The sequence below is a fragment of the Esox lucius genome, chromosome 20 (genome assembly GCF_011004845.1).
Source record: "Esox lucius isolate fEsoLuc1 chromosome 20, fEsoLuc1.pri, whole genome shotgun sequence".
Lineage (NCBI taxonomy): Eukaryota > Metazoa > Chordata > Actinopteri > Esociformes > Esocidae > Esox > Esox lucius.
This window is the reverse complement of record NC_047588.1, coordinates 25,225,882-25,238,466: the sequence shown is the minus strand read 5'-3', so window position 1 is coordinate 25,238,466 and position 12,585 is coordinate 25,225,882. Positions and strand designations below refer to the sequence as shown.

Here is a 12,585-nt window from a genome sequence, read left to right as displayed (position 1 = left end):
AGTGAGACAGAGAGACAGAGAGACAGAGAGACAGAGAGAGAGAGAGACAGAGAAACAGAGAGACAGAGAGACAGAGAGACAGACAGAGAGACAGAGAGACAGAGATACAGTGAGACAGTGAGACAGAGAGACAGTGAGACAGAGAGACAGAGAGACAGAGAAACAGAGAGACAGTGAGACAGAGAGACAGAGAGACAGAGAGAGAGAGAGACAGAGAAACAGAGAGACAGAGAGACAGAGAGACAGAGAGAGAGAGACAGAGAGACAGTTAGACAGAGAGACAGAGAGACAGAGAGACAGAGAGACAGAGAGAGAGAGAGACAGACAGACAGAGAGACAGTGAGAGAGAGAGACAGTGAGACAGAGAGACAGAGAAACAGAGATGGATAGTGGATAGAGAGAAGGATGTGGTGCCGGAAGGATGATAGAAAGAGGTAGATATGGAAAAAGAGACGGACAGAGACAGAATTCCAAAGACTGAGAGTTCTCTCTGCCAACTTATATTAAAAAGTGACATGCCAGCTAACGGTGGTATCTGTGGGGATCGCCTCTGTTTCAAACCCTCCCGGCCTGATTAGAGTTATTAGTGGAAATGTCAATCAAAACAAGAATGAAATCAGGATCTGAGACCTCCCACTGTCATCCTGCTGCTGAGCCTATTGTGATGGTGATTAGAAACAGACGCTGCAGACACTCCTCTCACATCTATCTGTGGCATAGAGAGAGACTGAGAGGGACAGAGGACAGGATAAGTGGATGGAGGAGAACCTGAAGAGAACTGTAACACAAACAGACAGACAGGCAGACAGGTAGAACAGTGTGTTAGACAGGGATACAGGAGTATTAGACAGACAGGTAGAACAGTGTGTTAGACAGGGATGCAGGAGTGTAAGACAGACAGGTAGAACAGTGTGTTAGACAGGGATACAGGAGTATAAGACAGACAGGTAGAACAGTGTGTTAGACAGGGATGCAGGAGTATAAGACAGACAGGTAGAACAGTGTGTTAGACAGGGATACAGGAGTATAAGACAGACAGGTAGAACAGTGTGTTAGACAGGGATACAGGAGTATAAGACAGACAGGTAGAACAGTGTGTTAGACAGGGATGCAGGAGTATAAGACAGACAGGTAGAACAGTGTGTTAGACAGGGATGCAGGAGTATTAGACAGACAGGTAGAACAGTGTGTTAGACAGGGATACAGGAGTATTAGACAGACAGGTAGAACAGTGTGTTAGACGGATACAGGAGTATAAGACAGACAGGTAGAACAGTGTGTTAGACAGGGATACAGGAGTGTAAGACAGACAGGTAGAACAGTGTGTTAGACAGGGATGCAGGAGTGTAAGACAGATAGGTAGAACAGTGTGTTAGACAGGGATACAGGAGTGTAAGATGGTGAAAGAGAAAAAGAGGGAAATATGTGGCAATGATGTAAAGAAAATGAATGAACGTGAGTGAGTTGAGAGAGAGAGAGAAAGAAGAGTGATTGAAACAAATGTAAATGAAAAAGATGGCAAGACAATCGTGAGGGAGTAGTAAATGAATGTTATTAAGAGACAGGGTGGGGGTCAAGGATGTGAGAGAAACACAAACAGGTTGGAAGCCGGAGAATACACTTCGATTTGAGGACCATATTAACTGTCTTTCCTCTGTAACTTCTGTAACTCTAACCCACTACGCTGCCTCTGTAAAAGTAAAGTTCACACAGGCGTTATTGGCTAAGTTGGAGAGACAGAGTCCTTTGGGCCTGTTGTATTCCTAGAAGAGGATGTGAGCTACTCCTCTGACAAACAAAGAGACTTTCCTGAGGCAGTCACCTGACGAGTCTAGCCCTGCAGACGACATACGATCAGTTGCTTGATGTTACTCGGGCTTCCCTCTCACCTAACACACCAGGAAGCCCCTTTCCTCACAGATAGAGAGAGACATTAACCCAGCTTGATCAAATATCAACACAAAAACACACACCCTTTGGCTTCTTTCTCTCACACCCCCAATTCTACCTTACCTCTGCTCCTCTTTCATCTTTCTTCTCCTTCTTTTCTTCTCCTCTTCCTCCACCTCTCTGTGATTTTTTTTTTCTTCAAACACACCCCTCAAGGGTCAGGCCTCAGTTAAAGCAATAACACAGTTTGTCTAACAGTCAGCAGGCCTACTGAAGAGCTTTACCACTGCCAGTTAACCATTAACCAGATTAAAAACTAGGAGAAATGTGTTTAGTGAGGAATGTCAATGTTCCCCTTTGACAGAATGAGACACCATTGTGAAAGATAGATTGGACTGGAGATTGGAGATGAAAGGAGGGGCAAGAAAAAATAATCATCACTGCCTCAGTCTTTCCTGGACGGACACACAGACAGTGCATTTTAGCTTGGTGAACACAAGACGTGGACCAACACTTGGTAAGAGCTGCCTCCAAAACACTCAGAGCCCAGTGGTATCAGTCCCATCCGCTTGTACTGAGCTTCTTGGTGTGAAAAGAGACAACATGGTAATAGGAGCTGAGCAGGAGGGAGGGAGGAGGTGGGTTCTACAACTGTGGTCAAGGCAACTGTTGTCGTATGAGAAGCAACAGCTTGAGGAGCTCCCACAGGACCTGGATTCAGGCTCTGCCTGGCAGAACAGACGGACAGACAGACAGACAGGGCGGGGAGACATGGGAGATTCATGGGGTTTGGGTTTCTAGGCTGCTGGTAAAATTACTCAGCCTGCAAATCCTGGGGTATTCCTAAGAATGCTTAATTGGTATTCCAGAATTCTGACTCTCTGTGTGGGTGTGTGTGTGTATGTGGTGGGGGAGGGGTGTATATGGTTGTGTGTTCATACATGTGTCGGTGTATCTTTCATTCTGGACAAATGGAGAACAACTGTTGGCTAACAGGAGTGGTTTACATTTAGCATGCCATAGGTAGAACATGTGGGCCACAATTTTTCTTATCTCTCCTAGCTAGGCCTGACACTGATTAATACTTAAACTACAACACCCATGGATGTATACGTAGTCCTAACAGCAAAACTACAACACCCATGGATTTATATGTAGTCCTAACCGCAAAACTACAACACCCATGGATTTATACGTAGTCCTACAGCAAAACTACAACACCCATGGATTTATACGTAGTCCTAAAAGCAAAACTACAACACCCATGGATTAACATGTAGTCCTAATAGCCAAAGTACAACAGCCATGGGTTTATACATAGTCCTAATAGCCAAAGTACAACACCTATGGATTTATACTTAGTCTTAACAGCAAAACTACAACACCCATGGATTAACATGTAGTCCTAATAGCCAAAGTACAACACCCATGGATTTATACATAGTCCTAATAGCCAAAGTACAACACCCATGGATTTATACATAGTCCTAATAGCCAAAGTACAACACCCATGGTTTCATCTGTAGTTCTTGTAGGCAAAGCTTCCTCTGAGAGTTTTCTCAACCCTTCATCCCCATGGGCTCTGAATGGAGGCTCTCCAGCACAGCATAATTTCTGCTGCGTTGCTCTTAAATGCATTGAAAGCACTTAACCTCATCTTCCCATCAAGCATTGTAATTTTCAATTTCCCCTACAACAATAAAGGCCTCCAAGTCCCAACCCTCATCCCATCCCTTGTTCTTTGAAGGGTGCACATGACATGACCTACAACCTGTCTGTCGCTGCTCCTCGCTATTTACCATCATCATCATCTTCTTCTTCCTGTGAGGCAACAACACAATCAGAACTGCGCTGCCACATTATTTAGCTTTATAATCAGACCCCATCCCAATCCTTGACCTGTCCTTCTCATCACTCCACCCTCTCTGTTTCCTTACCTCCCTCACAAAGCCACTAATGACAGGGCAGCCTTGAAGCAGAAACCTTGGAGAAATCAAAGGCACCAGTAGCCAGCTTCCTCCCCTATATCGCTCACTATCTATCCACAATCTCTCTCTCCTCCCCTTTGAACCTTTCAGTGTATGTTCAACACTGGGGGGGGGAAAGGGAGAGAGAAGGAAGAGAGAAAGAGGTGAAGCGGGAGAGGTGAGGAAATACTGGGATGTTTGATCAGAGAGTTGAAGGGGACTCTGGGATGTTCACCCAAGCAAACCAACCATATTTTGAAAAAACAAAATTAAAAATCATTAACCGGGGTGACTAATCTGGAAGGGACATTCAGATCAGCCGTCCAAACAACCACCACTCAGCAGGAACTTCCTTCCGGTATGCCGTTCAGACCACAAACAAAAGCAGCAGCTCCAGACAGGGTAGAGACAATATTATACACAAACATCAATACACAGCAACAGTAAGTGGGGGGGGGGGGGGTGCAGCCAGAGGAACAGACACAGACAGCAGGGAGGATCACAGAGAGATGAGACGAGAGACAAAGTTAATCCAGAGTATTAAACCCCCTGTTTGTGTATGAGTACATATGTGTGTGTGTGTGTGTGTGTGTGTCCGTGTGTGTGTGTGGGTGTGAGAGAGAGAGACAGATAGATATAGTTAGTCTGCATCTCGGCATTCTAATCACGGCTTTGGCTGCTCTTCTGAAGACGTTTGAGGATATTAGGATGTTACGCTCCAGATGAGGGCTGTTTCTGTGAACCACATCATCTGTTAGCTGACTTCAAACTAGGATTAACCACGTGAAACCTGCCATTTCATACCCAGATGCCCAGCGATGCATGTCTGCCGTGGCTGCCAACCGCGGACAGGTGGAGTTCTTCTCACCACGGGGTTCCATAGAGAAGGAGCCACAAGGAGATAAGAAGCATTCATTTGGATATGAAAAGGTTAGGATTACTCCAACCAATCCACAGTGGTGTTCCCTAACTAGGACGGATATAACATGTGGAAAGCTTAACTGCCTTCACTGCTTTTTGGTCTAGAAGAACTGAGCGGAGTGTGGAATGTGTGACCACGACTACTTTGCACTCATACACACCAGATATCACATGAACGGAAGGTCGGCTAGCCACTGAAATGAGGTGGCTCGGTGGACCAGAACCCATGTGTTTCGGGCCCGTCGCTGCTGAATGGGACACTGCAAGTCGTGTTTGTTTTGGGATTCGCACCCCGCGTGTTGTGGTGAGGGGTGTCGGAAAGAGTGACGAGGACGAGCAGACGTTCAGGGCCGGGGCGGGCTCCAACCTGTCCAAAGGAATAGCACTCATTCCTCCCCCCTAACCTAAACCCGGTGGTGCAGGCAGGAGTCACCCAAAGCAATAGCTGGACCCGCGCCTCTGCGCCCCCAGCCTACGTGACAGAGAGGAAACCCCAAGTCACTCTCAGAAAACAGCTCTAATCAACCTGTCAGTCAGGATGGTGTCAGCACCGTTCAGGGGTTTACACAATGACAAAAATCTATAGGGAGTGTGTGTGTGTGTGTGTGTGTGTGTGTGTGTGAGAGAGATCAGAATACCAGCAGCATCCCTGTTTAAGAAACGTTAAGAACCCCACCACCCTCTCTTTTATCTCCTCTGGTTAAATGGCAGGCTTTTAATTTCTTTGCTCTCTAATACCATAATGATTACACATGACCACATGGGGTGGGCTGGGGGGTGCATCAAACAGTATAACTGGGCAAGGAAATGACTTGGGGTATTAAGCAGCTGGTAGACAAAGGCTGGAGGCTCAGTTTCCTACAGCACGCTGAACTCAGCTGTCGGGCCTGTCTTAACAATTCTCTCTGCCATCCCATTCTCTGTGCGGACCCCCCCCCCCCCTCGCGATTCCTCACCTGACCCCACACCGTCTCTCACCTCAAGAGAAAGACTGAGACTGAACAGACAGAAAAGAAGCATAGGCACCTCTATACTAACACAAACTGACCAATTTTCAAACAAATGACAGTAAAACAGACAGCTGCCGAACACATTGAATGTTTTTGTACTGTGGCTTCAAAGTATCCCTGAGCGACATACAGAGACACCCGCCATTAGACAAGTAAGGCCGGGAAGAGAAGGTCAGAAGAGAGAGGAAAGCTGGGGGTTGGCTACAGTCAAAGCACGGTACATGTATCTAGCATATTACGTGAGGTACCAGGCCTTCAATTAACTGGCATTGGCTTCTACCTGTTTAGTCTCAGCCACACACAGACAACACAGTGCCACCATGAAAGACTTGGCTCATATAAGAGACAGCCGGGAGATCTGAGGAAGGTGCAGTAATGCAGAGGTTGTCCGAAAGGAGGGGGTTGGAGAGAGGGAGGGCTAGAACTGGAGAGAGGGAGGGATAGAACTGGAGATAGAACTGGGCTTCCATCGCTCCGACCGGGTCTTTTTGAAGTAGACCGGGTTGTTTCGATCTCATTTAAAAAATATATTTGGTTTTTGTTCAAACTTCTTCTTCGGGTGAAGTTTGCGTGCGTGTTTTGGAGCTGATATTCAGGAGCTGGGATGGCCTTAAGAAACGCGCGCAACGACAGCCAACGAGTGCTTCTGGTTCACAGAGCGCACTTCGTTTTAATCGCGCAGGGTTGTAAGACAACACCCACACTCCCCGCCCCCCGAACGGCTCGTGATCATCTGCCCCAGCCTGGAGGCTTGTGCTAGCCGGCTGACGTCCCTGAATGAGTGAGAGGCAGTGCTGGGTTTGAAAGGAGGAGGCAAGCAGACTGTGATAAAGTAGCTTGGCCAAATGACCACACCACGCCCTACAAGGCCAAGTAGAATTCATAATTACACATTATGTATGCCCTCAACTTTCCAGCCTAGACTTTATTCAACGAAATCGTAACGCTCGTAAACATCGGACTTTGCAGAAATATGGATCGGAGAATGCCAAATATAAGGAAAATAAGTTTATGTAATCCAACGGGAAGCTTAAATCCATTTAATTCGTGAAGGTCCATACATCAGCCTAAAACACCGCACCCATCTGCGGCATTCTGAACTCCCAGCTCCTAGATAAAAGACAGTGACTATTCCGACCGCAGCAGACTGGGTCACTACCAGTAGCTACCGCAGCCCGCTGTGCTTCAAGAAGTGCACTCAAATGCAGAGCAGGGGGTTCCCGCACGATTAACAAGGGTACACTCTAGGTCAACCCCTAAAACATTCTACACTTTCAAAATTAAAAGTCTGATAATTTCTTCCAAAACGTTGCGATCCGCAAAGAGTACGCCTATATGTTAAGCATTTTTCAATTATTTTAAGAACAGCCTACTGGTGGATTCAGCATTTCCAGTATTTCATGGGGAAAAGCGGAGATTTTTTTCCACCTGTTATGGGGGTACCGACTGGCAATCAATAAACCGTTATTTTCACATAAGAACAATAAACAAAGCAACTATTAAAATGTGCACACAGTTAGCTAGATATATGTTCTCTAGCCTTACCCACGAATGCATTTTAAAACCCTTCGTAACATGATATGCAATTCCTATGATAGCATATAACGCACTGCGATAGTTGGACAACGGTTCAGGCAATGAAGAGATTCATAGCCTGCGGGCAAGTAAAAAGAGTAGAAAAGGTCTAAAATGAGTTACTTCACCATACAAACTGGACAGGGACGAAAGAAATCAGTGTCTTACCATGCAATGAAAGCCAAAGCAGCAAGGTGCACAAGATCGCAGTGCGTCCAAATGTTACCATCCCGTCCATTGGCTCGATCTCTAACTTTTTAAAGATTTATTTAACTGTTTTTCTTTTAGCGTTTCGTTATGTGTGTTTATGTGTGGGCTATTTGTGGCAGCATAAATTTTTCTTCAGTTGTCCAGGTCGAGTTGTTTCTCCTTTGCTTTCGTTCTCGTTCTCTCTTCTCTTCTCTCCGTCTCTAACGCGCTGTCCCCCTCTCTCACACACAGCGAGAAATCTGATGCTGGTGGCAGTCTTGGTTGATATATTTGCACAAAAGGTGACCCCCGCCCCCCTTGCCTCTCTCCCTGGCCCGATCCACCTCAGTTGCCGTGAAAAGACTTGCTTGACTAATCACATGCCTGCAGGGATGGCGGGTGTTTTTGAAACGAAAAAAAATTGTTAGATAGTTAACATTCAAACTCCATGCATTAGTTCTTGTTCAACAAGTCGACATCTTTGCCAAGTTAATGTTAATACACATGTCCTCTATATTACCTAATGATACTTAATCATATTACCACACTATAAAAAATATCAATACACATTTTATTGCTAATATTATTATTGCCTACCACATCATACACGTCAGCTGTGAATAAAATATAATTCAGAATGTAGTAAATCCATTTAAATCATACTTTTCTATTTTGCCTATTGCCTAACAACAACAGCCTCTATAATTGTCCTAACAGACAATAACAGTCCAGTGGACCAGCATATGTACGTAATACATCAATATTATGGGTTATACTGTATGGAACCCTCTGTGCAATTAACAGAACGGAATAAGTGTCTTTTAACAATATCATTCCAGCTTGAAATTACTGATTGGGGATTCTGTGACCTCGAAATGGTTTAGGTCAAATCCGCTGTAAGCCGGGAAGTTAGGAAGTATAAACACAATGGGTGAGCTATGAGGGAGGGTAATCTCTGTAGAGAATGGTAGCTGCTACACAACCTGGGGTTTCTACTGGTAATAATAGTTCCTCCTGAGCAGTTGTCTTTCTATGCACACATCACTTAAACCAACAGGGAGGGGTCTGCATTCTGCACATTAATGGTTCCACAAACACAGAGACACACACACACACACACACACACACACACACACACAGACACAGACACACACACACACACACACACACAGACAGACACACACAGACACATACACACACAGACACATACACACACAGACAGACACACACACACACACACAGACAGACACACACACAGACACACACAGACACACACAGACACATATACACACACAGTTACCAGTTACTCCACTGATCCACTGAGGCACTAGCAGAGGGTTAAACGTGTAGTATAGGGAGATAAGACCGCTCTGTCAATAATATAGTTACACAGACACTCAGGCTATTCTCAGCCATGATGCCAGAGGGAAAGCACCTTCCCAAACTCTCCACTCGGTTATATCAATAACACCAGTCATCTCAGATGTTGAATATTCTGAGCAAGCTGTGGTATGTTTAAGACGTACATGAGCTGAACTGCTCTTATGTCAGAGCTGAAGTTTAGCTAAGCTGCTCCGATGTCGGGGCTGGAGTACAGCTGAGCTGCTTTTATGTCAGAGCTGAAGTTTAGCTAAGTTGCTCTGATGTCGGGGCTATAGTTTAGCTGAGTTGCTCTTTCGTCAGAGCTGAATTTGAGCTGAGCTGCTCTGATGTCGGGGCTGGAGTATAGCTGAGCTGCTTTTATGTCAGAGCTGAAGTTTAGCTGAACTGCTCTGATGTCGGGGCTGTAGTTTAGCTGAGCTGCTTTCATGACAGAGATGTAGTTTAGCTGAACTGCTTTGATGTCAGGGCTGTAGTTTAGCTGAGCTGCTTTTATGTCAGAGCTGAAGTTTAGCTACGCTGCTCTGATGTCTGGGCTATAGTTTAGCTGAGTTGCTCTTACGTCAGAGCTGAATTTGAGCTGCTCTGATGTCGGGGCTGGAGTATAGCTGAGCTGCTTTTATGTCAGAGCTGAAGTTTAGCTGAACTGCTCTGATGTCGGGGCTGTAGTTTAGCTGAGCTGCTTTCATGACAGAGATGTAGTTTAGCTGAACTGCTCTGATGTCAGGGCTGTAGTTTAGCTGAGCTGCTCTGATGTCAGAGCTGTAGTTTAGCTAAGCTGTTCTGATTTCAGGGTGGGTGGAGGGGACAAGTATGCCATTATGTGATTAGTTTGGACAAGGCACCATATGTCATTAGTTAGGACAAGACAGGCCTGCATTCTGGCCTACATCCTCTCTCTGACCCCTCTCAAAGCGCAGCTCTATTTAGTTCAGCTTAGTCACTTGGTAACTCACTGACACACTGATGTGGTTTACCTTTGGTTGTAGCATGCTACCGATCTATCTAACATGGGGAACAGGGGAAAGTGAACTACAAGGATACAGAGAGAATATAAGGAGATGAAACTTGAGGTTAAAGCTTAGGGATGAAGACAAGAATACAGAGGGAGATCGTACAAGGGGAAGGAGAGATTAAATGAAAGAATGAACTGAGGAGATAAAAGGTGGGGAGTTTCTTTAATTCCAAAGTCATGTATATAGCCCCAGGAATGACAAGAATATATGGGCTGAGAAAAATGAGGAAATGAGAGAGTGGGTGAAAGAGAGCAGACTGTGATCAGAAGAATGAGTGTTCTATAACTTTCTTTCATCCATCTTTCTTATTCATATGAGAGCCCTCCACCACTCCTCTCTCTCCTCCTCTCTCTCTGTCTTCTTTGCCTTGCTAGACAAAATTATTTCTCTGGCCAGATGCTACCGCGCGCATACAGATGCTTGTTTAATTTGTGGCTAACGATATTGAACTAAATGGTTTTAGTTGGAGTGGTCAGGGAACTCTCTTTTCTCTGGCTTTGGCACAGAACAAATAGTGGATAACTCATCTCTGTTCCAGGTAGTGATACCATCAACTATGACTCACATTATTGACATGCCTTCTACAGTTAATGTGTTCCACATTTAAACAAGAGCCCTGACATGACCACCTGTACTTCCAATGAGGTACATTCATTCCTACAATTTAATCAGAAAGATATTTATTTTACATTCATATTTACACTTTTTGTCAGTTTTAGGGTTAAGATTTTCTTTAAGCATTCCACTAATATATGCTACAACCAAGTATAAAAAAGTATGACTTTTAAAGTATTACCACCTTTACTGTTACCATAGTATGTTGTGTTGAACACAATTATAATTCATGACATTTATTTTTTGCCATCAATCGACACATTTTTAGAAACATTTTCCAATATATGGAAAAAAGAAAAGGAAGTAAATATCTAAGTATTCAGATAAGTTATTACGTACTTTGTAACAGTGCCTTTGGCAACAATTACAGATTTGAGGCTTACAGAGTCCAGTTTTGCACAACTGGATTTGGGCAGTTATTCCTATTCTTTCTTGCAGATTATTTCAAACCCTATATGGAAAGCATTGGTGAACTGCAATCTTCAGGTCTCCCCCCACAATCAGGTTAAATCTGGATCACTGAAGGATGTTTACAGGCTTGGGTCAAAGCATTGTCTTGGCGGTGTAATTCAGGTTGTTGTTGTGCTGAAATATGAATTTTTGCCAGTGAGCTCTGGATCAAGTTTCCTTCAAAGACCTCTATGTATTTTCAGGCCTAATAGTTGAATGTTGTTCTCATGGCAGCAAGTCATATGCCTTTTACTCAACTGTGGCTTCCATCCAGTCATTCTACCATAAAGGCTTGATTGATGGCGTGCTGTTTGTTTGGATTGGAGGATCATTCTCCTTCCGGCAGGTTCTCCCATCTCTGCAGATTAACTCTAAAGCTCTGTTAGAGTAGCCAATGGGTTCTTGGTCACCTGCAAGACCAAGGCCCTTCTGTCCCAGTTATATAGTTTGAGAGGATGGTCAGCTCTAGGATGAGATTGGTGGTTACAAATTCTTCCAAATAAAAACAAACATAGAGCCCACTTTGGTAACATTGAATGTTTTTTATAACCTTCTCCAAATCTATGCCTTGACACAGGTTTTATTGTGAGGTCTACACAGAATTCTTGGCTTGGTTGTTGCTCTGACATGCACTGTGATGTTTGGGACCTCATACAGACAGTTTGTGCCTTTCTAAATCATGGCCAATCAATTTGAACCCTTGGACTCTACTGTCAGCAAATTACATCAGCCCTGCAATGACTCACTCTAGCCCCTCCACTAAACTTGCCATCTCTTTTTTGTAGCTTTTTAAAGATAAAATAACAACAATAAACTCCTCACTATCTAATAAATTGACCACACCCCCGTCCAACTGTTAACCTCCAAATCTGTCCACCTGCTGCCCAGGACTCTCACCTCTCCTCATTCAGTCCAGCTGGTTCTCCTTACATCACAAAACTCATAACGACATCCAAGAATATTACATGCTCCCTGGTTCCTCTTACCACAGTCCTGATTAAAGCCTCCATACCTGCTCTCTGTCCACACATAGTCAGCCTCTCCCTCTCCAACAGTATTGTCCCCTCCTGCTACAAAGCTGCTGCTGTCACCCCCATAGTAAAGAAACCTGGACTAGACAACATCACCCTTAACAATTTCCACCCCACCTCCATCTTCCCGTTCCTGGCCAAAACTCTTGAAAGAATTGTTGCCTCACAGTTCCAAACCTAACTCCTCAAAAATAATCTGTATGAGTCTTTTCAATATTGTTTCCTGGGCCAATCCATAGCACAGAAATGTAACTCTTCAAAGTTGTCAATGACGTTCTCTTCTTATGCCGGTTCCCTCAACATCTTGATTCTCTTCAATCTGAGTGCTGCCTTTGACTCCATTAACCAGCAGATTCTGCTCACTAGGCTCTAGGGATGGGCGTTGAGGGAAATGCACTCTCCCGGCGGAACTCTTAGCTCACTAACCGAGACAGGAGTTACATTTCACTCAAAGTCCTAAACTCAGACTCAGTCTCAGTTACTCAAGGTGTCCCCCAGGGCTCAGTACTTGGTCCCCTACTCTTCATCATCTACATCCTTC

At 44.6% G+C, this 12,585-nt stretch overlaps 1 protein-coding gene across 4 annotated transcripts in view; it reads right to left on the bottom strand.

The window, feature by feature from the left end:
• bcam (basal cell adhesion molecule (Lutheran blood group)) overlaps window positions 1-7,832 on the bottom strand; it is a 50,764-nt gene extending 42,932 nt beyond the window's left edge. For 2 of the 4 annotated variants that reach the window (XM_020040666.3, XM_020040665.3), the window contains exon 1: window positions 7,532-7,832. In XM_020040666.3, the coding sequence (XP_019896225.1) occupies window positions 7,532-7,601 (70 nt within the window). In that variant the 5' untranslated portion in view covers window positions 7,602-7,832. The remainder of the gene's footprint in view (window positions 1-7,531) is intronic. The other 2 variants (XM_029116029.2, XM_029116030.2) reach the window with 1 other exon arrangement.
• Between the last annotated feature and the right edge of the window lie 4,753 nt (window positions 7,833-12,585).